At 41.1% G+C, this 27547-nt stretch overlaps 1 protein-coding gene across 21 annotated transcripts in view; it reads left to right on the top strand.

Annotated features, from left to right (window-relative positions):
* Positions 1-27547, top strand: part of KALRN (kalirin RhoGEF kinase) — a 695573-nt gene that overhangs the window by 345435 nt on the left and 322591 nt on the right. For 13 of the 21 annotated variants that reach the window (XM_032149952.2, XM_032149954.2, XM_032149958.2 and 10 more), the window contains exons 11-13: positions 3870-4061; positions 13712-13920; positions 17288-17462. In XM_032149952.2, coding sequence (XP_032005843.1) covers positions 3870-4061; positions 13712-13920; positions 17288-17462 — 576 coding nt within the window. Of the gene's footprint in view, positions 1-3542; positions 4062-13711; positions 13921-17287; positions 17463-27547 lie in introns of those variants that run through there. The other 8 variants (XM_032149957.2, XM_032149956.2, XM_032149970.2 and 5 more) reach the window with 3 other exon arrangements.

Below are 27547 nucleotides of genomic sequence, written 5' to 3'. Positions count from 1 at the left end.
ACTAAGGGAAAGAGATGAAAGACATTATGTGCCCCTAAGCAGATGAGAAAGACAAACATTTGCACTAGAAAGTGGCAGGTACCATGGAGAGGGTTGGTATAGATCACACTAGGAGTCCAGAGGAGGGCATATAAGCTAGCCTTGGGAGAGAAGAGGATATGAGGGTGGACTTCCTGGAAGAAGCAATGCCCTTGCTGGGTCTTAAAGAGTGAATAAGAGTTGGTCAAGTAGAAGAGTGAAGGGAAGGGCATCTCAGGCTGAAGAAGAATATGTGCAAAGGCACAAAGGCAAGATTCAGTGCAGTGAGTTTTGGGGGATGCAAGTAATTTACTTCACAGGCTGTTTGTAGGGAAGTGATGTGGGTTGAAGCTGAAGGGAAAAAGTGTCAGGTGAAGAAGGGCATTGCACACCGTGTCAAGACATTTTACCCCAAAGGCAGTGGGAAGGGAAGCCACTGAACAGTTTTAAGTAGAAGACAGTTGTGATTGGGTCTGAATTTTAGAAGCTTTTTTCTACTAGTAATGGGGAAGAGAGCTGGGCAGAGACAAAGCTGAGAGCCCAGCTTTAACACTGACACCATTGCCTTCCCACCTGTCTTTATTGTTCTATTCTCTCTATAAAATGTATCTTATAGCTCTTCACTGACTTATCCAACCTGATTTTTGGCCACTCTCCAATTTTAGTCAGGTTGACTCAACTTATTCAAACAGGCCTACTCATTTGTGTCTTGTTTATTCAACAAACATTTAGTAAATGCCTATTGCATACCAGCCACAGTGCTTGGCATGGGGGAACCAAGGATGAATAAGACATGGAACCTGCCTTTAAGGAGCTCACAGACCAGTAGGGAGATACCATGGAGACACATTGTTACTATATAGTATGATGATGGCTGTGGGGTGGGCTAAATATAGAGTACCCTGGGTGCAAAAAGAAGACAGGCTTGGCTATGAGAAGCCCTTCTCCTTCTCTGCTAAATCCTACCCATCCTCAGGCTCCTGCCTATATTCTTATAGAGGCAGGGCAATTTAATGGGTTGTTGCTTGGGCTCTGAAGCCTGCCAATGGGGTTTTAATCCTGGTTCTGCCACTTACTAGCCATGTGACTTTGGCCAGAAATTCTTTGTACCTCAGTTTCTTCATCTGTAAAATGGGTATGATGTCTGCATCAACTTCATAGGGTTATTGTGAGGATTAAAGGAGATAGCATGCATAAAATCCTTTAGAACAATCCTTCTCCTGTGCGAAATATTTAATAATTATTAGCTACTATTATTCTCAGTTTTTACTCCTTTTCTTCAGCATCTATATCATATCAAGAAATTTTAACCCCTAATTATCTATTAGTTTGCTGCCTGCCCCATCTTATGTATTGTCATGTTATTTCTCTCAAGAATGATTTTAATTCTTCTTTGAGACAAAATACATTATATATTTATCTGTACTTTTGGGGTACTTACAGTATTGGGTATGTATTATAGCGATCAGCCATCCCAATTTTCCCAGGACTGAGGGGATTTCTGGGACACAGGAATTTCTGCGCTAAAACCAGGAAAATCTGGGGCAAACTGGGACAAACTGATCACCTTACGTGTAGTAGACACTTCAGTTTGGCTTTTTATTTATCTCCTATTGGTCCCAAACCTAATTTGCAAGCAAGCTCACTTTGACTTTGCCACAAATTTTTGTTTATTGTCTACAGAATGTAAAGTTACAATCTCTAGGGTTCTTGGGGGGGAATCCTGAGATTCTCTAGGATTTAAGGTGGACAATTTGAGGGATTCCTAAAATACCTCTCTCCCATCAGCGGTGGGCATATAGACTAGAAATTGTGGGCAATCCCGTAAGGGCTTTCTTTAACGTGACCCACAGCCCTAGAGGTCTACCCTTGCCTGCCATTCCCCTTGTCTCTCTGCATGTCTCTCATGAGTGGATAACTTCCTTCATCTGCTTTCCAGAGTTGACATACCCTGCTTTAACCCAGTGGCAAAGCTCCTTTCCTCATATGAAGCTGCTGTTTTTCCATGAATTTCCCAGTTGGAGCCAAGTGATTTTTCCTCTTTTTCAACCCTGTCTTGGAAGCATTGGGACAATGTAAATGACTTTTTCTCTTTTTCAACCCGGTCTCACCAGCATTGGAACGATGTTTACCTTGGGAAGTTGCTTTTCAAGCAGCATTCCTTATGGATCCCCTGAGGCCTCTCTCCAAATTCCTAGAAGTCAAGACAAGTGTTTGCCTGCCCATCTTCCCCAGGTCCTATGCCAGTACAATCAAGAGACTGGCTCCACAGCCTCTGAAAGTTTCAACCCTAGAGCCTCAGTTTCCTGGGGCTGTTGTAACAAAGCACCACGAGACTGTGACTTAGATAACAACAATTTGTTTTCTCACAGTTCTGGAAGCTAGACATTTGAGATCGAAGTGTCAGCAGAGCTAGTTCTTTCTGAGGAACATGAGGGAGAAATCTGCCCTGTGCCTTTTTCTCAACTTTTGGTAGTTTTCTGGCAGTCTTTAGCATTCTTAGCCTTGTAGATACATCTCCCAGTTTCTTCGTTCATCTTCACATAGCATTCTCCCTGTGTGCATGTCTGTCTCTTCACACGGCATTTTTTTTTTTTTTAATAAGGACACCAGTCATATTGGATTAGGGATCTGTCCTACTATAGTATGATTTAAACTTAATGTAACTAATTACATCTACAATTATCCTGTTTCCAAGGAAGGTCACATTCTGAGATATTGGGGATTAGGAGTTCAACATGTGAATTTGAGTGGGGGGCACAGTTCAGTCCATAGCACCCAGGTCTTCAAGTGAGTCCAAAACACTCCTTACAGACACAGAGACCCTATCTCCATAAGCAAAACAAAGCACCAGAGAGTGATTGCTCATGAATCCATTTCAATTCTCCACTCGCTTTGTGTTTGATACTGACTGCTCTGCTTGTTCGCCACTCTAGAGTTTTGTGCCAGCTCTAGGGATACTAAGAAATATATGCACACCTGAGTCACCAGCTCTAAGTCAGGACATATCAGGAGACTTTCAAAATGAGAAGCCTGCTGAAGAAAAGCTGTATCTGTGGCAAATAATGTAGTAACTATTCTAAAGGCAGTGGCTCCCATCCTGATGAATAATAATTACAAGTTGGTTGCCTTTTAAAATGCTCTGGAGAATACCATGGTGTGTACAGATAGGGAGTTGGACGACTGTGTGTGCGTGTGTGTGCATGCAGTAGCTTATGATAAACAAAATCACCAGACTCCTCCCCAACCTTCCTGCAAACATTCCCTGGGCCCGCAGGGAGTAGCCTGCATCTCCTCCCTCTGGCTGTGGCCGCTGCCTTCTGTCAGCTCCCTAGAGTTGCTGATCCCTTCCCCTCCAAAGAAATAGCTCTGTTCCAAAAAGATAAACACCAGTAGTTACAGGGAACTTGAGGAGAAAAGCAAAGCGACTCTCCCAGTTAGTGTTTTTCTGGTGTTCTCACATAGAAATACAGACTGTCTTTGTGGGTGTGCTATTTCTGATCCTGGCAGTTACAGCCTGAGATGTGAGGGCAGTGATGGGTTTTCTTGAAAGTAGGGGATAGGGAGCAGCTGGGGTATGGAGGTTCTCTACGCTCTCCCTACTTCTTTCCAGGGACACTGCACCTCTGAGAAATCCCAGGGGTGGATGAGGCACCTAGCTGGTGCCCGCCTGCAGGCTGCTAGCTTGCTGAGAGGCGGCGTGCCAGCTCCGCGCACCGCGCCTCAGTGCCAGATCAGGGAGCTGTCGGCTCAGCGCCCACGCCCCTCCGCTTCAGCTCGGGGGAGCCCCAGGGTGGGCTGCTGGAAGGCGCGACTGCAACTTGACTTTGCCTCACTGTTGTCGCTGGCAGAATACGTACACCAATGCGGACAAGCTCCTAGAAGCAGCGGAGCAGTTGGCTCAGACAGGGGAATGTGACCCCGAGGAGATCTACAAGGCAGCTCGACACCTGGAGGTGCGCATCCAAGATTTCGTGCGCAGAGTGGAGCAGCGGAAGCTTCTCCTGGACATGTCTGTCTCCTTCCACACACACACCAAAGAGGTAAGGGGAGCTAGTGGAGAGAGGGCATTCGGTCCTGCCAGGGTCAGGTCGGCTTCCTAGTAAAATGGCCCTGAAGGTCTGACCAGGGTCCTGGGTAGTCTAGGGGTTGCTAACTTCCTAACTTTGGTAATATTAACAATTCGTTCCTGATAGCCTGCATTTAGGTCTCTCAGAATGGGGCAAAATTTCCTCCCATAATATCTAGTGGGGAAAGGGGGTCATGGAGACAGATGGTTTTGGGGGCATCTACTAAAGCATGCAATCTGCAGCTGGAGAAATGTGGGAATCCCTGATTCTTGCAGCAATAGTCACTGCAAGAAGAAATTAAGAGGATCACAGACTCTCTTCCCACTACACACCCAATTTCTTTTAGTTGCTGTTTCCTGTCAGAAATGAGAGTCCCACAGAACTTTGATCAGGTATCTTTGCTACCAGCAAGGAACATGTAGAGTTTACAGATGTGTTTTTTCTGTGTTTTTATTTTTTTAACAGGGGATTTAATCTTCTTAATGAGGTCTGTGGCAGGGTGATATTAAAGTTGGTCCTCACTGTGCCTGAATGTGGAGTGACAGGCATTGAAAGAAGGGGGACTGAGATGCCCTCCACCAAGGAAGCTGGCTGGGCTTGAAGCCCAGCCTGAATAATTCACCAAGTGGAGAAAGGAGAAGGAAGGATAGATTATGTTAAGCTGCTGCAAGAGCAGAGGGGCCTCATAGAGAGGAGAATGGTTGCAAACCTATGATTGCTTTTCATTTCTGATTAACATGGGACATGCTGAAATTGAATAAGTGGCCAGTAAGGAGGCACATTTAGCATCATCTGTAATAACACCCTTGGCAGATGAACTCATTAGGTGTATGCATGCTTGTTCCCCCCCCGAGGAATTCCCTTTAATAGAGTATTAATTAAAGTTTGATTGCTGCTCAGGAAAAAAAAAATTAGCCCTACTTAATTAAGTTGAATTTTAATATTGGGAATGCATTAAGAATCTTGGTTGTTACTGCTTCACAGCCTTTTCTGACACCGAGGGAATGAATGCAAACCATTGCAGCGCCTATCAGAGAAAAACATGAAAAGATAGTGTTCTCTAAACTGAGATTCCCCAGGCAGATGAAGGGCTGGCAAGCTCCCTGAAGCTGGATTTGCTTCCTCTCTGCGGGACCTGCAGCCACTCTCTGATGAGTGTCTATAAAGCAAGGGGATTAACATTAATACAGGGTTTCCTGCCTGGTTCTCTGCTTGATAGTGGCTCACCCAATTCTTAATGAAAGTCTCAGAAACCAAAGGCATGTGTATTCCCTTTTAATTATGAGCCTGTAGGTGATGGAATGGAGTATGAATGAACAAGAGTCATGTTCCTTTTGAGGGCTGTGGTGGTACTGGCTGCATGGAGAAGTGGTGGACCAAGGTCAGTTTCCATGGAACTACCACTCCCAAAAAAGTGACCATGGCTTCCAGGAATTCCTCTAGCTACACCTCCCACCTGTACACAGAGCTAGTAGGTTGGGATTCTAGACCAGATTCTGCTGCTAAAGAACCATATGAGCTTGTGCAAGTCACTATGTCCCTGGCCTTGGGTTTCCTTATCTATAAAATTATGCAGTTGAACTTGGTGGCCCTAAGGCCCGTTACGGTTCTAATGTGAATCCAAGATTCTATTCTTTTTCTCATCTTCTTTATTTGCTGTTGGTAATGATAATAAATAATAATAATAATTAAGCTGAAGTAGTATAGGTGATTTACCGAGCCTAAGATTTGGTTTATTGTAAGCACTTAAAATATATTACATGAGTTTTTTAATTGGACACCTATTACTTGCCAGACACATATACCATCTCATGTAACCTTCATGATAATCTTATGATATAGATTTTATTAAACACATTTTTAAATGAGGAGACTAAGCCTCAGAAAATAACTTTTCTAAGGTTACAGACTTTCTCAGTAGTACAGCAGATATTTTACCTGTCTTCCTATTACCTACACTCTTGTTTTTTTCCTTTTCTATCTGCTCTCCTCTGTTCTTCCTTCTCCTTACTTTTATTTTTCTTTTTTGCATTTCTAAACCCCAAATCAGGGGCTTAATGTGTAGGACAGATCTTGGCTTAGAAATACACAGTGTTGCCAGGATTGGAGATGTGGGAGACAGGAATAGTCAGGGAGTTGCTGACTATTGTTTTCCCGGATATCTCTCAAATCTTGCTAAGCTTGGTCCTGTTTGAACCTGAGACTTGTTTCCTCACTGGAACTCAGCTATAAAGTCACATTCATGTGAAATACTACTAGAAGGAGTGGTTGTGATACAGGGGGCAGATGAAGAAAGAGAAAGAACTGAAATTTATTTAGCACAAACTATGTGCTAGACTATCTAGCTATCTAGTTCATAGCCATGATAATTCTCATTTTTGAAAATTCCAGTTTTACAAATGGGAAAACCAAAGTTCAGAAAAATTAGTAATTTGCCCATGGTTTTATAGCTAGGTTGTAGTAAGTACAGAAATTGACCCCAGGTCTTTCTGACTCTGAAGGCCATGCTTTTTTCTCCTTTGACACAAAACTTTTATATAAAGGCTAGTAAACAGAGACTTGAATGAATTTTTTTTTCCATCAGAGAATTCATTCAAACAGGAGGCTGTCAGGAAATTGCATAGTCTCTTTCTCCTCAGTCCCAAAATATGAGAGAAATTTAGAGCAGCCCTGCCTGGATACAAAGGAGTTTGTGATTGTGAAGCTCATTCTATTCAAGACATCTACAACTCTCTGATCATACAGATTTAATTTTTTTTTCAGGATGGACAGAAAAGCAACATTTTGAGTGGCTGTCATAGAGGAGCTGTTCCCAGGGAACATGCAGTGGGACTTTGTATCTGCATGTTCCCTCTTGGTCACCTTCCCATCCAAACCAGCCTATATGAGGCCCCATTTAAGTGATTTGCAAGGCAGGGTAGAAAGTAAGGTGTGCGTGTATGTATACATGCACATACATGTGTATGTACATGTATATGTGTACACATGCACATACATGTGTATGTACATGTATATGTGTACACATGCACATACATGTGTACACACACATGCAAATGTTCCCAAGATCTTGGATGTCAGGTAGGTCTGATTTCCAGACCTATTTTTTTTTTATGCTTTGTGCCTTTGGGAGAATTACTCTTAATCTCTGTTGCTTTGCAATAATTATGAGGATGACTATTACAACACTCATTTTTTTTTCCTAGTAGGAAACTTCCTCCCAAATTTTTCTTAGTGTTTCTTTAAAGTAGGCTTAATAAGGAACTTAAAGACTCAACTTAGACATCATTTTTTTTTCTTAAACTTCTTCCTGGGTGCTTCCAACTTTCACCCAGACAAGAGCAGAGCACTGTATATACCTCACACTGAGCTGTGATTCTCTCCTTCACTAAATTGGGAGTGGTAATATGTGTAGTACACATGTGGCATTAGATGTGTAGACAGAGATACTACTGTGTCTGATACATAGAGGTGCTGAATAAATATTGAATAAATGGGTTTACTTGACAATGGGAAGGCAGTCTCTCCTAAGAAAAGTAAAAGAAAAAGAAGAAGAAAAATGAGGGAAGAGTCCCTTCAATCACATTTTAATCTACTGCAGTTCTTTGACTTGAGCTCTCCAGATATTGTAAATAAGAGAGGCTGGGTGGGGAATCTAACTTGCTGATGGGAGCTTTCCTTTAGGACCTATATGTAGCAGGCAGAAATGGATTATTAGGGGGGCAGAAATGAGCATCCTTGAATGGTCTCATGAAAGAACTCCTGTGGTTTGATTTTTCCGTACTCTGTTTAATACCTCTCAAGACTCATCACCTCTCAAACATCACTAAGTATGGGACCTATTTGATCCTGACTTCATTAACTCTTGACTCCTTCCTCTTGACTCTATAGGCAAAGTTCTGGCTTTTTATTCAAGACAGGATTAGTAGTCTGTTAGGGAATTTTGAGTTGCCGTGGTTGCTTTTCCCTCTTACCGTGAATAGAGTGAATAGAAGGAAAATCTGCTCAACTTTGCTAAAGTGGCCTTCGGTACTGCTGACAAATATTGTTATAAATCAGTTCTGCCTCATTATGGCTATCTTCCTCCTTCTTTCTTTCCTTCCTCCATTTCTTCCTTCCTATAATAATTTTCAGAGTTTTTGTCTTGGTGCCAATTTGTAACAGAATGTCATCATAGTCTATAATTTTCAGGGAATGAAAGCCCCTTTTGTAGGAGATTTCTAAGTGGGAAGTGAATATCCACCTTCATAAATGATTTAACCTAGACTTCCTATGACTCCCTAGGCTAAAGTTCATCATTTTACTTTTGCCAACTTTCCACATCAAAAGATTTACTCTAATGAGGATCAGAGAGGAAACAGGAGGAAGATATAAAAAGATAACCTCAGGCTCGTTTCTTCTACAAATTCAAGTCTGCTTAATCCTGTTGGCCTCGTGAATTCTTTATTTATTGTAGGAGCCAAGAGGGTTAAAAATGTCTAACTGTTTCATCACAGTGTTAGTCATAATCTTGAATAATTAGAGACCATCTAAATGTTTCACATTGGGTGATTTCGTTAAACAAATCATAGTGCATTTATATAGTAAAATATTACACAGTCATTCTAAATCACATTGCCGAAGATTATTAATGACAAGAGAAGAGCTTGTGGTATAATATATAAAAACTGTATATCCAGTACAACACAATTTCAATAACACATATAGAATAAGGACTAGAAGTAATACCGGGAATTTAAGATTGATATGGGAGATTTAATTTTTTGGCTTTTTTTTGTTTTGCAAGATTTCTTCAATGATATTTTAAATTTATACTCAGGAACAATCCAATAAATGTTATTTTTCAGAAGCAAAACTATTCATCCCTACTTATAGAGAAGAGTTACTCAAAAAAGAAAGACAACAAACATGTACTTGGGACTTTCTTTTACATCCAGAGCCTCCACTACTAGTACAAATTGTGCTGAACTTAAATACATTCTTTTTTGCCTGGGGCTAAGAGGGCAGCCAGCTTTGTTTTCCGGTCTGGAGAGCTAGAGCAAGTTTGGGAGAAGCATTGACCCAAGTCCTCATTCTTTTTGTCCAGGAACATGGCATTTGTAGCACCTGCCTTGCAGAAATTGTCATCACAGAATTCTCTTTCCTTGCTGTGTTTCCATGGAAATGCGGCAGTCACTGGGCTTTCAAAATACCCATTTTTAGATATTTTTATAGTATAAATATAAGTCAAGTTAAATAAGGAACTTGGCCAAAGTAACCAACCTCTGCTCTTTATTAGACAGCTTAATTAAATACCCACTTCTATTTGTTTCACCTTGTGGAATCATTCTGCCACACCATTTCCTACTCAAACCGGTACAAACACACCACAGACACTCCCATATACACATGTTCCTCTACCTGCCAACTCTGGAACCAAAACTAAATTGGTCTTCAAGAGAGATGATGGCTTTAAGAACAAAAATAGCCTTATCCTCTATTTCACTTGCTGTACTGTTGTACTGTTTATTTAAGAAACAAGCTGGTGGTTGATGCCCAGGAAAAATTATCTTTTCAAAATAAGGGAAGAGGAGGTTCACCATGTGGATATGGTGGGCCTTTCAACATCCTTAAGGATGATTGATATCATTATTGTTAATCAATTGTTGTCAGCACAATGGCTGCCCAAGCTGTGCAAATGGAACAGCCAATCAGCAGGAGAAAGTGATGAAATTAAATGACCTCTTTCCTTAACCACTCGTCCATAAGCCTCGTTATTTTTCTTACAAACCTCCTAGGCTCTTCCTCTCTTGTCTCCTTCCTTCCTGTCTTTTTCAGTTGCCCCTTTCTCAGGCTGCCCCACTATGCAAGCAGAAGAGGGTCTGTGGGCTGGCCCTAGCCGAACTCACTGGTTCACTATTAGAGCTAATCTTATGTAGGGCATGGAAAGGCTCCTTTAACTGTACCCCTATCAGTGTTCTAGAAATTCTCAAATTGGATCCATTCTTTTGGATGTAGGTATTTTTGGCCACAACTACATGTGTTTTCTGCGAGAAAGAATACACAAAACCATCTACGTGTGTATATCAGCATGGAGCAAGCAACCATTGCCAAGAAATGAGTGGGACCCTAAAAGAAGAGTCCTCGTATACATACATTGTGATCAAGAAGAGAGGATCTGGAAATGGCTGAAACATGGGATTTTTTTTTTTTTCTGGGGAGGGGTGGGTTGATGAAGAAGGTATAGTTCTATAATGTTAAACCTTAGATAAGCAGAAAGTAAAGAGGATCACCCAAGGGAGAGAAACCAACGTGGAAGACAGTGGAGAAAAAAACACATGTGGTTGCTGCTGCCAAGCTACCTCACTCACTCCATGATTTTACCTAATTAGTTCCAGCAAACATTGGCTTGTGGTAGCTTGACAGAAAAGGTCATTCTGGCTGGATCTCACTGACTGCTTAATAATCAGTAAAGTAGTAGCAGAAGTGTCCCTCTAATTTGGACTCTTTTCAAAGCATGTTCTTCAGGGCTAAATCAGAGGGACATACACAGAGGAAACCTATGGGACATTGAGAGAGCTAGAAAAATTACAGCCTGATAAATAGGATATTGATTCTACTCATGGTTTAGCAGCACCAACTTTTATTTCTATCTACCTTATAGTGCTAAGCCTCAGAGGTGCTTATTCAAAATTATGAGCTTGCAATTTAAGTTTGCTGCCACCAGGCAGTGACTGTGTGCCCCATGTCCACAATTTCACCTCTCTCTCTTTACATCTTTTTTTCTTTTAGAACTATCAAGACTTTTTAGTTTCTAGGCTTTCCTCGGTTATCCTGAGACAAAGTGGCAAAAACAGAATAGAGAGGCCCAGCCCAATCTAGTATCTTGAAGGACCAAATTTGATGTTGATCTTATACAAACTCCAAAATGAAGGAGTACTTCAAACTTTCCCTCTGCCCTCTAGTGGGAACTGGAGATGGCTTGCAGCAAAAATATCTTTTTTTTTTTTTTTTTGAGACAGTCTTGCTCTGTCACCCAGGTGGAGTGCAGTGGCACAATCACAGCTCACTGCAGTCTTGACCTGCTGGGAACAAGCAATCCTCCCGCCTCAGCCTCCCAAGTAGCTGGGGCTACAGGCATGTGCCAACATGCCCAGCTAATTTTTGTGTTTAAAAAAAAAATTTTTTTATAGAGGCTGGGTCTTACCATCTTGTCTAAGCTAAAAATATCTTTTAAATGTAGTAATATGTAGCACTGATACAGTATTGACTATATGTCAGACACTGTTGATAAGTAAGATAGATAATATATTTGTGTATACACACACGTATCAACTTATTTGTAATCTTTATCACAACTCTCTGGGAGGAAAGCACTGTTATTATCCCCATTTTACTGATAAGGAAAGCCAAGGTGCAGAGAGAATAAGTAACTTACCCAAGATTATATAGCTAATATGTGGTAGAACTAGGATTTGAAACTTTTTTTTTTTTTGGAGACAGAGTCTTGCTCTGTTCTCCAGGCTGGAGTGCAGTGGCACAATCTCGGCTCACTACAACCTCTGCCTCCTAGGTTCAAGCAATTCCACTGCCTCAGCTTCCTGAGTAGCTGGGGTTACAGGCACCTGCCACCATGACCGGCTAATTTTTGTATTTTTAGTAGAGACGGGGTTTCGCCATGTTGGCCAGACTGGTCTTGAATTCCTGACCTCAGGTGATCTGCCCACCTTGGCCTCTCAAAGTGTTGGTATTGCAGGTGTGAACCACTGTGCCTGGCCCCTGAAACTCTGCCTCTCTGTACAATAATTTTTCAGAGAATCCATCATCTCTTCCCTAAAGACTTAAATACCCTTAGAAAATGTGTTTTCTCTCTAGACAAAACTACAGCCAGAAAATATGAAGTGACGTTAAGCTATCATTATCAATATCCTATACTTCCTGGTTTTATGCTGATTTGAAATTAGCATATTCACACAGCAACATGTATCCCAGCTTATATGGTCTGGAAAACTTGTTTGGTGTTTTGTTTGGAAAGGAAATAAACTGAACTAATTAAAACCAGATTTGCAAGCTGATAAATGTGAGGGATGCTGAATAATAATTTGCATTCCCTATAGCAATCAGCATAATGCTGTAGGCTTATTAATACTGCTATAAGTTTATTTAAAGCATTAATAATAAGGAAATAGTTCAGTCCTCACAGTCTTTGAAGTGAGCAGGGCAAATCTTATCCTTCCTATTTTGTAGATAAGGAAACTAAGGCTCAGGAGGTTATTCACCTGTACAAAAAGGACATTCTTTACACTTTCTTATTCATGGTCTCCAAAGCTTATTAATCTTCCTGTTAACCTCTTCTGCCGCATCTAGGGCTTCTCTATCTAAGGAACAAAGAATAACTTGTCCAAAATCTTGAAGACTATTTTGTCTCTCTATATTTTTTTTAATCTTCCCTTATTGAAAAGGCCATACTGTAATTTACCATACTGAGAACCAACTCGATGAAATAATATTCTTGAAGTAGACATTTACCTATGTTTTTAACAGGGAAGACTTTAAGATGTTAGAACCAGATGGAAACTAACCAGTTTATTTCGTGCTTTCCCCAACCTACTTTACACATGATGTCATGGAGATGGAAGGGTATAGTGATTTGTGCAAAGGCACCATGAGTAATGGGAGGAACAGAAGCCAAAATCTGCATCTTCTGACTCCATCTATCAATTTTCTCTCTCTACTGGCTTTTTTCCTGGTAGAGCCCTGAGCTTATCTTTCCTGCTAGTCAGGCAAAGACTCCTGGTTTCAAAGCAAACACCAGACTCATCTTCCCCTCTCTCGTTTATGAAAATTCTCAAAGTAGTCAAAAGTCAGCTCTCTGGCAGGCCACTGGAGACCTGTATTCAGTATGATGAGGAAAAGCTATCAATAAATGATTTTTCAGTAATTCAGTTTTTAACTCCTCATCATTTTCAGTGCTTATTTTGTTCAAAACACTACACTTTGCTCTTTTAAAGTTGTCTGGCCAGTAATACCTAGTTGCATTTTATCATCTTGAATATTATGGGAAAATGTCTTGTATATTTATTGAAATTAAGATAAGCCACATCTTTAGCATTCAACTTTCTAACGAATCTAGCAATTTTAAAAAGAACAAAATAGTATGGAATATGTACAGGTTATGCTCAATTAATGTGCATTTAGTTCTTATTGGCCACCACATTCTTTGTGTATTTGCAATATCATGATACATTTCTAGGAATCAATGTGCATGGAGTACATTGCTCCCTTTCCTCCTTTCTGAAAGATGAAATAATATTTGTTCATTCTAGTCTCCTGTTTTTCCTAGTGGTGTCTCAAAGATGACTGATCTCCTTGCTCTAAGACCATACCTGTAGGTTTCCCTGACCACAGGGAAGTTAAGCCAGGAGTGATTCCTGTCTTCAGGGACCTCAACACCAATGGAGTAAACTTAGCAAAGACTGGTGATGAATATAAATGTAAAAACACAAACTAACCCATAGGTGTGCTGATGACAATGGCACTGACTGGTTGAGAGTAAGTTGGGTGATTCCAGTCTAGCTTCCTTGCCCTCACCCCAGCCCTGGCCTCTCCCATCTTCCCTGAGTGGAATCTCTGTTCTCTCTCTACAGTTGTGGACATGGATGGAAGACCTTCAGAAGGAGATGTTGGAAGATGTCTGTGCAGACTCTGTGGATGCAGTCCAGGAACTGATCAAGCAGTTCCAGCAGCAGCAGACCGCCACTCTAGATGCCACACTCAATGTCATCAAGGAAGGCGAAGACCTTATCCAGCAGCTCAGGTCAGCGCCTCCCTCCCTGGGGGAGCCCAGCGAGGCCAGGTCAGCATGGGCAGAGCTTTCCAGTGGGAAATGCCTCGGGCTAGACGTGAGATAAGTCCTGTCCCAGTCTTGACTCAGCAAAATCTTGCTTTGTGGTCTTGTGTGAGTTTCGGTATCTTTATCTGTAAGATGTAAAAATGCCTGCACCATACTCAACTTGAGTCTAGAATGAAATAGTCAATGGAAAAGCTTTAATGTTTCAAAGAATTATTTATCATTCAGGATGTTATTCAGCCATCAGTAAGTAACATAAATACAACAAAAATTAACAAAAGACAAAAAAAAACAAAAGTAAAAAATAATTAAGAATTAGAGCATATTTGCTCATGCAGAGAAATAGACATTATGGAATATAGTGTTATTTGACACCTGGTCTTAGGCTGAACTCTGACCTCCAGTGCCCCAGTCAGCAAAATCAGATCATTTTGCTGATGTTTGACTTTGGACCCATGAAGACATAGAAAAAGTGTGGTGGTGTCCTACCAGTTCCCTGTTACCCAATTATGACCTTTTACCATTCCTTGCCACCCAGAAAATAAAACTCCTTCTGCATCAACCTAAACAAACATAACTAAGGAGACAAATCCTGTCTAAAAATTTTCATTTGTTTAGAATTACCCAGGCCATTGCGTCCTGTCTATTGGCATCAGTATCTAGTTTTCTGCCCGTGTCAAGGACACTGGCTCCTTAGATAGAGTGTCATGAGGCCTTAAGCAAGCCCTCAGCAACCAACCCCATGCCCAGGTGCTGTATAAATAGGATTTGATGGTGCTAATGATGCCTGCCCACAGGGACTTGTTCCTATCCCAAAATCACTGAGTGCTGGGACCTCTGCCAGCTCTGGACAGAAATAATCTCATCAGCAAGTCCCAGGCCATCCCTAGGGCCTGAGGGAATTACGTCAATTGGAGAGGGTTTTTTTCACCCATACCAGTTGTCCAATTAAATAAACAATGAGAAATTACCTTTAGAAGGCCCTGGCATGTTTTTCTATTGGAAATTAATAATTTCTTTTCCAAACATGCACATGAGATGCTCCAAATCCTCCTATCGCATGCTAACAAGACAGCCTCTTTTCCTTCTTCCCCTAATTCATCTTCATGAATATATAATACGTGACAGCTTTGTCTGCCTCCCTGGGAAACTCCACTGTCATTTGCTTCTGAAGAGAATTCCAAATAGCGGACAGTCATTTAACCTCTCTGGGCCTCAGCTGCTTCGTCTGTGTAATTAAGGGGTTCACTCCAGGAGCTCTGGCAGCTCTAGAATTTTGTGATGGCTTTGTGTTATCTGTTCAAATACTTTTCACAGGCTTGGCTGGCTTCACTTTCTGTGGGGCTAGGCCTATGGAGATGCCACTTGTTCTTAACAACTGTAAACCTGCACAATGCCTAAGGGCATAAGGCTACTCAATGATGGCAAAGGCAACAATGTGAGTGATGCCTGCTCTGCAAGATTAAATTCCATGGGTTTCAGAGAGTACCATAGGCATATGACCAAGAGCCACTGGCGACCATTCATTGTGCCAGTAACCTGACTCTAGCCTAGGCTCCCCTCCCTAACATCATGGCAAGTCAAAGAGAAAAAGAAGTAAATGGTGCTTAGTGGACATTGACAGGATGCCTCACACACACCAGAAACATCTTCCCTAGGTCTTCCTGATTTTTCTGACACTTGTCACTAGAGCACCTAAGGGAGCTTCTGCATCATCTCTTTGATTCCTAGTGAGTGTGACACTGACATAGTGCCGCATAAAATGGTCCGAAATCATTCTCTTCCTTCTGGAAAATGTGTGATGGAGAAAGACTGAGAGGAGCAGTCCAAGAGAATAATCACATCCTCCCAGCAGCAAAGCCCTCAACAAATACATAACAGATAGCACTGAGTACATCTCATGTTATTTTCATGCCTGGGGATGTCCATGCAGTTGTGGGAGTAGAAACTGTGCCTGTATCACAACAAACAGGCCAGGGTGAGGATGCAGGAATTGGGAGCCTTGTGAATGGTAGACGGAAGGGCGCTTGACAAATTAGCCTTATGCCATCTTCAGAAACAGAATGAGCTCAGATACCATTGCTTCTGAGACAAACACAGGCTAAAAGAACATGGCTTTCAGAAAGCCTGCTGATGAGATGATTGGAAATAAATGATTTTCCCCTTGTCCTTTGACTCCTTAAATTGCATGAGAAGCTAAGATGTCACAAGATGATGAATGTGCCAGTTTATTTCAAGTTTTAGGGCTCTAGCTTACTCAAGGCCCTGTGGAATCTAAACTTCTTAGCCTCCATCATTTTCCCATTATAGTTACCACCACCTCATTTTGCTGAACAAATCAATCTATTTATCTCTCAGTTTCCCTCTACAAGGCATCACCTCTCCCTACTATGTTTGTATAGACTCTCCCTGCTCAGAGGAGGCTACACCCCCTCCTATTACTTGACTGTGCTTCTCTATTTCTTCAAACCCCAAATCAAAACTGTTTGCAGCCTTTGTTGGTTGTCCCAGCTTCTTAGGATCTAGCCTTTACTCTCCTGATCAGCACTTGACACTTCACTTATGTCCTTTCAGGATTAATAATCATCCATACATATTACCGGTCTTAGTTCATGTGCACTCTTATTTAACAGCAAACTGTGAAATGAGCAGGGCAGAAATTATTAAGTCCACTATTATTAAGTCCACTTGACAGATAAGGCAGCTGAGGCTCAGAGAGGTGATTTCCCAGGGCCACCAACCTAAATGTATCAGAGCAGAGACCTAATTCAGGTTTGCAGGCTCCAGATCCTATGCTTTCCTAAGTATAGCCTGAGCCTGTTTAGTATGATAACACCAGCCCATAACTTTAGCATAGCTTTACAAAGAGCATGCTTACAATTTTGGCAACCATGACGTCATCTGTTTTAACAAAGAATCTGTGAAGTAAAACTAGGAAGATTTTTAAAAAATATGCCTTTAATATGTTTGTCTGTATGTATTGTGATAGATGTATGTGTGTGTGTGTTGAAACTATATAATTAGACTATATATATGTTTGGAACCATTCCATTTCTCTAATATTTTATGCCTTGTAGAGTCCTTTCTCAGGCATTATTTCATCTTATTTCTTTCACAATCCTGCTTGAGGAATAGGAGAACAACTAGTCTTGGAAATAGACTTGTGAACCCAAAAAAGGATGCACGTAGCTTTGGTTCACTCATTCAGCAGAGAGCATCAGGCTCACAGCAGGAGTTTAATAAATGTCTGTGGATTGAATGACTCAACTGATTCACATCCACCTTGCTCAGATGAGGAAGATTCCCCTCCTTCTCTGTCACTTTTAACGTGGAAAGGCCTCTCCCTCCCTTTTTTCTCCCCACTCTGCCATAGGGACTCGGCTGTGTCCAACAACAAAACACCCCACAGCAGCTCCATCAGCCACATCGAATCCGTCCTGCAGCAGCTTGACGATGCCCAGGTGCAGATGGAGGAGCTGTTCCATGAGCGGAAGATCAAGCTGGACATCTTCCTGCAACTGCGCATCTTTGAGCAGTACACCATCGAGGTAGCGGGGGGCCAGGTGGGGAGGTGAAGAGGGGCCAAGAAGTGCTTCCTGGCCAAGGGCACTGCCCCAGGGACAGGGCAGTAGCCTAAGGAAATTAGAGCATCCAGCATGCATTTTTAGAATGCAAGAAATTCCCAGTCCACCACGACATTTTCCTCCCAGTCCCTCTCATCCCCTACTGCCAAGCAGAGCCCCTCTATTTTACTTCTGTCTGTAGATTACTTTCTTGAGAAGTTCTTTTTGTTTGTTTTTGTTTGTTTTGTTTTGTTCTGTTGAGAAGGAGTCTCGCTCTGTTGCCCAGGCTGGAATGCATTGGCAAAATCTCAGCTCGCTGCAAGCTCCACCTCTCGGGTTCAAGTGATTCTTCTGCCTCAGCATCCCAAAAAGCTGGGATTAAAGGCATGCGCCACCACACCTGGCTAATTTTGTATTTTTAGTAGAGATGGGGTTTCACCATGTTGGTCAGGCTGGTCTCGAACCCCTGACCTCAGGTGATCTGCCTGCCTCGGCCTTCCAAAGTGTTGGGATTACAGGCATGAGTCACCGTTCCCAGCCAAGAAGTTTTTTATTGCTATCCATTAGACTCTTACTTGGCATTTTCCTGAAATACCATGGAGCTGGTAGTTTGATGATTGGAGTAGAGTCATTGAATTTCACAGCTTTATGAATGGGTAGATGTTAAAATTAGGTGGCCTCCTTAGAGCTGATAATATAAATCATGCATTAGATTCAATCACACAGCAGTTAAGAAGCCAAGCGCCACAGGAAAGGGAACCTGTATCCGCAGTTTGATTTCTACCTATTAAGAAAGTAAGCTTGTGCTAAGACCATTTGTTAGTTCATCTCTTAAACTCCTCAGTTTATTTTCGGAAGGTTGGAATCACATATTCTGGTAAATTTATGTCCCCTTTATCATACCAATTAGTAATGTCTTCTCTCATACAATTTACCCCTTTTAATATTTTCTGCTTTGAAACCGTAACTAAAGTCAGGCCAATAGGGTTTCTGTGGTATAAGGAATATCCAGCATAAGGCACTTTTTCCTTTTCAGGGATGGCAAAGGGTTAAATTAAAGGCATGTCTTCTCTTTGCTCCTGGCTGGTATGGTAGGAGGAAAAGCCAACTTTCCACCCACCATTTCTTAACTTTGTTTTCCATTCCAACCATCTCTCTGGAGTTAGGGCTTCTGGGTTACTGGAGAGTGAGCTTCCTAATAATATCTGCGGAAACTTCAATGGAACCGCTTTAGAAGGAAATTTTTTTTTTAATATATTGAAAGCTCCAATATCCCATCCTAATCCAACTCAGTACAAGAGACTGTCTTGGGAACAGCTACCCTTTGCTTTAACCCTAGGTCCAAAAATGTTCATATTGAGAATCTGAAATGTAAAAGGAAAGCAATCATAAAGGTATTCATCTTTCTATCCCTTACTCTCTTACAAGCACATCTGTGCTCCTGCCTCCTTGGGAGAACTTGTAATTTCTTGCTTAAAGACTTCGTGTTCTAAAAGGTGCTTTCTGGACAGGTCCTGGAACAAAGGAGAAGTTAAGCCTTTAAATCTAGACTTAACTATCCTTCCAACTGATTTCATAACCTTAGATGAATTTGTTTATACTTTTTATTTATTTTGAATGTACTCTCAGGATTTCAGGTGGCAAGTAGTATCAAAACATGTTTTGAAAAACAATCAAAATGCCAGTGGGAAAATAAAAATATTGACATGTAGTGAAGAGTGTATGTAGTGAACATTGTAAAGGCAGGGTAACAAGGTAATAAAGAGATAAAAGAGAGGGTATGGGTCATTATTCTTTAGTAATATGGATTGAGATGTACAAAAATAAATACAGGCTAAGTTGATTAAAGTAGCCCAAGGCGCTCCTGCAATCATTCCTCAGCTCCATTTTGCCCACTGGGAGTGAATATATCCATGGAGAAATTATGTTAGCCGGTGTGGTGGTTTTGCTGTTGTACTTCTTATTTACTCTCCTGTCATTCCAGGTCTGCTTCAAGACATGCTTAAGGGGGAGGAAACAATCTGAGGGTCTGGATTAAGTTTTATTTGAAAAGATGGCTGTGGCCTGGAAGTCAGGGTTGCTAGTTCAGTGTTGGAATGGGTCAGTTAGCTTCGCTTTAACATCGACTACACCCCTCACATCAGTTGGGGGCATCACAAGGGTGTCTTTGCTAGCATCGATTCTAGGCAAATCGAGTTCCACTCCTAAAAAACAATCCAAAACATATGGAGAAATTATCCTTTAAAAAATGTGGGTTTAAATCACATGCGTTAAAATTGGATCTGGCTTAAAGGTCACGAGAGAGGAACTTGATACTTGAATTATGGAGCCAAGGGTGGTGGCTCACTCCTGTAATCCCAGCACTTTGGGAGGCCGAGGCCGGCAGATCGCTTGAACTCAGGAGCTCAAGACCAGCCTGGGTAACGTGGTGAAACTCTGTCTCTACCAAAAATACAAAAAAATAACTGGGTGTGGTGGTGAGCACCCATGGTCCCAGCTACTCAGGAGGCTAATTTGGGAGGATCACTTGAGCCCAGGAGGCGGAGGTTGCAGTGAGCTGTGATCACACCACTGCACTCCAGCCTAGATGACAGAGTGAGACTCTGTCTCAGAAAAAAATAAAAAATAAATAGATTATGGGATTTGCATTCTTTAGCCTTTGTATGTATAAAAATTCCTCTTCCCACCCTAAATACTAGACAACCTGGTATGCAGGAGAGCAAGAGTGTGAGGGCCTCATAAAATGAGGGAGAGAAAAATCATGATAGGATTCTGCATCCTCTGGTGTAGGCTATAACATCCAGATTTTAGAAGGGGTCTTATTCCCTTGTCTTATGGGGGAGTCCCAAAAGCTTGGGGAGAATGCTACATCTAATCTTAGAACTGGAAATCCTGCCAAACCTATGGAAAAGTTCTGCTTCAAGTCAGATTGTCAGAAGTTATTTTTGAGGGTGTTGAGATTATTCAAATACCAGCTATGTCTCACTGTGGGGATGAAGAACAAACTTTTAGAGAAGCTTCTGAGTGTGAAACTGAGGGTGGTTTCTGTAATGAGAGGCGTGTTTATGCTGACATAAGCCAGGGCAGGGTCTGTGATTATAGGACCTACAGTGTGGTTTCTTTCCTAAAGGAAGGCATTTGATAGACATGCTCCAAATTCCTCGGGATTACTGAACACTGGAGGAGGCCTGCTACCCCGCATCTGAGGAATCTAAACATGACTCCTTAGCCATATCACTGAGGGCCCAGATGAGCCACTTAATGTAATCATTAGGATAGCACATGAGCTGCTGCACCAATCTCTTTTTACTCAATAATAATGGTGCTCACATTATAACCTGGAATGAGATCACAGGGCATGCCCACGTAAAGTGAAACATCCTAAATTTGTTAGTCAGATGCTCAAAACCAGGCCCATAGCTGGATTCCTGGTATACCTTCTTGGACTCCATGGAGACCAAAGTGACCTATAGTGAAACATGATGTTCTGTAACGTTTTTTTCCTGTAGGTTCAGCCTCCTTCTATGAAAGACATTTTATATAAACTAGTTATGATAGAAGAGACATTTCACCAAATACAAATGTTTATTTTGTGATAGTAAGAATACGGGTGATTTTTTTTTTATTTTTGATGCTTTCTTGCATTTCCAAGTTTTATACAATTAGGATAATCAGAAAGAAATGAAAAATATTTTTAGAAGCAAGAATAAGCCAGTGGTCTCCAAACATTTTTGATTGTGTACCTTCTCAATTTTTTTGAACTTGCAACCCCCTACATATAAATATTTATTCATTTTTAAGTTATAAAAATGTTCAGTCACTGGCTAATAATTTCAAAATTCAACATGCTGTTTGGGAGAGGTTTAGTTTTTTCATTAGAAGTTGTGGGTTCCATATTTCAAATAGTCTTCTGATAATTTCCAATTATTTTTTGCCTGATTTCTTGAGAGATTGGATTAGATTGTCATTGTTGCCTTACCCCATAATGTGGCTGACAGAGAATTCAAAGTTCTCTTGTGCTTTCGTAATTAGTGTTATCTTCAAACTGCAGTTTCTTTGCAGGAATCTCATTAAACCATGTGTCTTTTTGTGAAGGTTAGTTTAGTTAAAACTAGACAGTAGATAAATCTATTTAACTGGACACATGAAAAAAGACAATAATTTGAAATGTGCTGAAAGCAATGAACAAATGAGCCACAGTCAGCCCCAATGAGTTGTGACACTCCTACCTTCCCCGAGGAGCCCTCTTTTTCATGCACTACGCAAAGCCATCTGCCATGTGGTCAGAGTGAGACTCCAGCACCAGTCTACTAATGAAAATCCTGGGAAATTTTATATACTTTGTATTGGCTTGATAAAATATATGTGCACAATATAATATATATGCATGTATGCATATTTTTATCAAGATAGTTTTTCTATTATCAATGGATAATTTGGAGCATTTTCTGAGATGGGCATACTCATGTTGGAAAGCCTTAGAAATGACACTAAGAAAGATATTCTAGACAAGGGACTTTCTGAAAATATGGGCCACCTTTATGGTTTTTCTTTTAAATCTCTGTGTAATTGCAAGCAAGGTGTGCTTAATGCACCTGAAAGTTTATTTGAGTAATTAACCTGAGTGGGGAATGATATACCAATTCTAAATCTATGGGGTTCATGTAAAATAAATAGGGGCCAGGCTAAGGCTGGGGAGAAATGGCATTCAAGGAAGAAACTTCTGCCTAGAGAAGATAAGCTGATTATAACTTACTGGTGGTCTCAACTCTTCAATTAGTTGCACACAGAGGCCCTTAGCATCTTATATTAGAAAGAGACCATTCAGTCAGCCTTTTACCTATATAGAAATTCAACTCAGTAAACATTTGGTGAGCACCTCCCTATGTAGCAAAAACTATGTTGGACATTGAGGATATAACAAGGAGACACAGAAACAGAGAATCATCAGTACAATTTAAGAATTCTATGATAGAGGCTCCTAGTTTGCAGAGAACACTGGAAGGGGCAGATGCTTAGCCCAGTCAGGATGTTCATGGAGGGTTTCCCAATGAGGTTACACCTGAGGGCAGGCAAAAGTTGGTGACTAGGATTTGGCATCCCTGGAGGATGACATCCAGCCTCTACCAGAATATCTCCAGAGCCCAGAAAGGGGCTTAGCAGGGAAGGGAGAAGAAAGGAGGGAGCTCAAAATCTCCACCTTACGGAGTCTTGCTCTGTCACCCAGGCTGGAGTGCAGTGAAGCGATCTCGGCTCACTGCAAGCTCCGCCTCCTGGGTTCACGCCATTCTCCTGCCTCAGCCTCCTGAGTAGCTGGGACTACAGGCGCACGCCACCACACCTGGCTAATTTTTGTATTTTTAGTAGAGACGGGGTTTCACCGTGTTAGCCAGGATGGTCTCGATCTCCTGACCTTGTGATCTGCCCGCCTTGGCCTCCCAAAGTGCTGGGATTACAGGCATGAGCCACCATGCCCAGCCAAATCTCCACCTTTTACACTTCAGTCCTTGTTCCGCTCTCTGGAAAAAAAAAAAAAAAAAAAAAAAGAAAAGAAAGAACTAGTCTGCTCCCTCTTATTTGGGAGCCTTAAAAATATTTGAAAATGCTTATCATAGGCCTCTTTCCCTTTATCTGAAAAATGGTGAGATTGTATGAGTTATTTCTGCAGTCCCCCTGACTCTAAAGATGTTATAATGATTTCTCCTTAGTGTCAGCCCTCTGTGGTATATATCCCCTATTTTATTCACCTCTTTCTGGATAGGACGTGGTCTCTAGACACTGACTCTCTTGGTCACTGTCTGCTGAAGGGAGCCTGGCTCACATACAGGCTTGGATTGTCCTCTTCAGAGTACTGGCTCTGGTGCAGCCCAGGAGATAGGTACCTTTTTAATGACTTCGTCACCTGTCTTGTCTAGGCTTTGCTTGCTTAAAAGCTCCTGGTTGTCATTTGAAAGTATGGGCTTCCAGTACACTGACTTAAAAAAAAAAAACTTAAATGGCAGCTTTTATATTTTGTCACTCAAATTTAGTCTTTTTCTTTTTTTTTTTTTGCACAGTTCTTCTGCCTATGAAAATAGATATAAATTTAATTTATTATTACTATCAATGTTATGGCTGTTTGAAAAGTTGGGCAGGTAAGTCAGGGCTGTCTGGTGCGTCACTACAGATTCTTATCTGGGGGACACAGAGCCATTAGTCTGCACAGTCACTGTTAGTTGTGGATCATCTAAGGGCCCATCATCTAGTCCAATTTTGCCACTTTTTCTTCCATAAAAACCATTCAAGACTGAAAGGCCTTGCTGTTCTCCACGTTTGTAACTGCCAAATCCACCAACATAGCAATTATATCAAGAAAGAAGCTAAGATCTATTTGAGGTCATCTTTGTGGACTCTTCCTAGTGATCACTGTCACATCTTCTAAAAGTACCCCCAGAACCTTTGGGAAGAACATGTAGAATGAATCCAATGAAGTAAACCTAATCCTTACAAAATATTTATTTCATAGTCTCTTCTAGACTTTTTGATAAATTAATTTCAGGATCATTGGGAGGTTTTCCCTACTATCGTCCTTTTTTAAAAAAAAAAATCAGGATTATTCACACAGCTTTAGTATTCTGGCAGGTCACCTGTTTTCAGCAGAACTGTCAAAAATCCCTGATGGAAATGTTCAGATTGCTGTGTAATGGGATGGGTCTGGGGCTATGGACCTGAACTCAGGTAACATTATCAAGGTTCAAATGCTGTATGCTCCTCCTTTCTGGTAAGGATGGAGTAGAAGGTTACATGGTGGGGAGAAACATTCTGACACTCAAGCATAACTAGGTTCTAGAATGAGTGAACGATATACATTATAGGAGCTCTTCAGCAAAAGAGAGATCTTTTAAAAGGAGAATAGAGTTTCACAAATCTCAGAATGATAAAAGGCAAAGGTATGGACACATGTATAAAAAGGAATGACTAAGATCCCTCCCAACCCTGTTAATTGACAGTTGTGATTATATCAAGGACCTCGGGATTTTTGTTTGTTTGTTTGTTTGTTTGTTTGTTTGTTTTTGAGATGGAATCTCACTCTGTCACCCAGGCTAGAGTGCAGTGGCACGATCTTGGCTCACTGCAAGCTCCGCCTCCCGGGTTCACGCCATTCTCCTGCCTCAGCCTCCCGAGTAGCTGGGACTACAGGCGCCCACCACCACACCCGGCTAATTTTTTAGTATTTTTAGTAGAGATGAGGTTTCACTGTGTTAGCCAGGATGGTCTCGATCTCCTGACCTCGTGATCCACCCGCCTTGGCCTCCCAAAGTACTGAGATTACAGGCGTGAGCCACCACACCTGGCCAAGGACCTCAGTTTTAATCATGATGATAGAGAAGAAAAGAACATAAAATTGGCCATAAAAATCATCCAATTATCCAAATTATTCAATTGGTATAGAAATTAAGTAATTGAACATTGAAACTAATCAATTACAGCATTTTTGCAATATGTTCTCACATTATTTTGCCAAAAATTAAAAACAACTGACTGGATTTCATTATTTCCAAGTCCCTTTGCTTTTCTGGAAATTTCTTACAATATCTCCAAAGGTCTTTAGCTATTTAAACAAATATTTTAACTCTTCAGAGAGATTATACATATTACTAAAACAGGGAAATGCTATGATAACTTAAAAATAATCTGCTTTAGAATTCACTAATCTTATCATTTTAAGAATTGATTAACAGAGAGGAACTCAACATTATATTGGACAAGAAGAGTAAATGGCCATGGTACTTTAGCTGTTTTATTCATCATGGTAACCTATATCAAAAATTATAGATAAAATAGCTCTTCCCATGCAATGAGATGGTTTCTTCAGCTGCAATATGTCTTTCCCTATCAGCCAGCCTTTGTAGGCCAGTGGAGAATATTTGTCTTCCACTTTCCTCATCTTCACAAAAATAATGATGTCATAAAACAGAAAGATGCTCATTTTACAGTTGACAACCCAAGTATGTCAATGGCATCCCATCACAATGAAATGCCATGGACTCTTTCTTCCTACTGGTAATTGGAATGAGATTGAATCTTAACATACGCAACATATGTAGTATTGATTAATGTATATAATCACCTTTGCTGAGAGACAATAATGCCGTGATCAAGTGTGTAGTATTTTGAGTTAGACTGCCTGGGTTTGAAACCTGTTTTACTAACTTTACTAATTGTGTGGCCTTAGGCAAGTTGCTTTGCTTTTTTTTTTTTTTTTTGAGACAGGGTCTCGCTGTATCACCCAAGCTGGAGTACAGTGGCATGATCTCGGCTCACTGCTATCTCCGCCTCCTGGGTTCAAGTGATTCTCCTGGGTTCAAGCCTCCAGAGTAGCTGGGATTACAGGTGTGCGCCACCATGCCCAGCTAATTTTTGTATTTTTAGTAGAGACGGGGTTTCACCATGCTTGCCAGGCTGGTCTCAATCTCCTGACCTCAGGTGATCCACCTGCGAAAGTGTTGGGATTACAGGCATGAGCCACTGCACCCAGCCAGGCAAGTTGCCCTTGAAGCCTTGGTTTCCTCATTTGAGAAATGGAGACGAGATAATATTTCCCAGCCTATTGGGTTACTGTGAGGATTTAATAAGTTAACACATAATATTTTTAGCAAAGCTCCTGGCAGTTAATCAGCACTTAATACATAGTAGTCAGCATTGTTATTATTATTCATAATATGTTTTCTTTTATATATATATTTGCTTCCAGGTTTTAAGCAGTTAAACATCCCTTCTTATTCTTTCTCATTGTTTCTCTTCTGATTTGTTACTGAGTCATATTAGGAGATCCTTGAATGTTTATGCAGAGCACCTGCTGTGGGAGCCAAAGTCATTTGCTCTTGCCTTACAGAGACCCTGCCTGTGTTGGGAACAGATCATATTTCTATCTGATGCAATTTAAGTCTCAATACCAAATTGCAGATGTGTTTCCTATTCATGACAAAGGCATCTGGATAACCAGATAATTCTATATAGGTTAATATTACCTTTATACTGAGCAATCTGGCAGAGTCGGTTTAAAAAAAATTACTAAACTCTTTAAAAATATACTGTACTGTAGAAATGAAAGATACAGAGATTACATGGCCCCTGACCACAAAATGTGAAATAAATACCTTGAGACGGAGTCTTGCTCTGTCACCCAGGCTGGAGTGCAGTGGCACGATCTCGGCTCACTGCAATCTCCGCCACCCGGGTTCACGCCATTCTCCTGCCTCGGCCTCCCGAGTAGCTGGGACTACAGGCACCTGCCACCACGCCCGGCTAATTTTTTTGTATTTTTAGTAGAGACGGGGTTTCACCATGTTAGCCAGGATGGTCTCCATCTCCTGACCTCGTGATCCACCCACCTTGACTTCCCAAAGTGCTGGGATTACAGGTGTGAGCCACTGTGCCCAGCCAAAAAAATTTTTTAAAAATACTGGAGGAAGGCAGTGTGTTTTCTTGCAAGGATAAATTATGCCTGGCATTTATCTAAGGCCACAAACACACGATTTCTTGGTCTGCTCAAAAATATATGATTAATTTAAAAGGCTCATGTGAAGTGAAGAAAACTGAATTATGGGTTTTGTTTTTTGTTTTGTTTTTGTTTTTGTTTTAGAAGAAGAAGAAGAAAACAAGAAGGGTAAAACTGGTACTTTTCTGAAGTGAGAATAGTAAAAAGAAAGATATCCCCCAAAATTAATTCTTGGAGCAGCCCTATTGATGTAACACCATGGTTAAGAGCATTGGACTTGGTCATTAAATGCTCAGCTCTGCCACCACCAGCTCTGAGACCATGGGAAAAACTATATGACTTCTCTGTGCTTTCATTTCCTCCTATAGTGCTATGAGGATTAAATAAAGTTGATCAAACACTTAACACACTGCCTGCCCCATAATAAATGCACAATACAAAGTAAAGTGTCTTCTTCAATCATACTATCTTCTTCATCATTATTGCCAACATCAAAACACTGATCTGAAGAAAGAACTATACATTCTCCAGGCTTCATAACAGACCTGGGTTCCCTCTGGGAACCTTGTGGTCTATCTTTCATTCACTG

The sequence above is a fragment of the Hylobates moloch genome, unplaced genomic scaffold (genome assembly GCF_009828535.3).
Source record: "Hylobates moloch isolate HMO894 unplaced genomic scaffold, HMol_V3 SCAFFOLD_4, whole genome shotgun sequence".
Lineage (NCBI taxonomy): Eukaryota > Metazoa > Chordata > Mammalia > Primates > Hylobatidae > Hylobates > Hylobates moloch.
The sequence above is the reverse complement of the archived record's forward strand: the minus strand, read 5'-3'. Positions and strand labels throughout refer to the sequence as shown.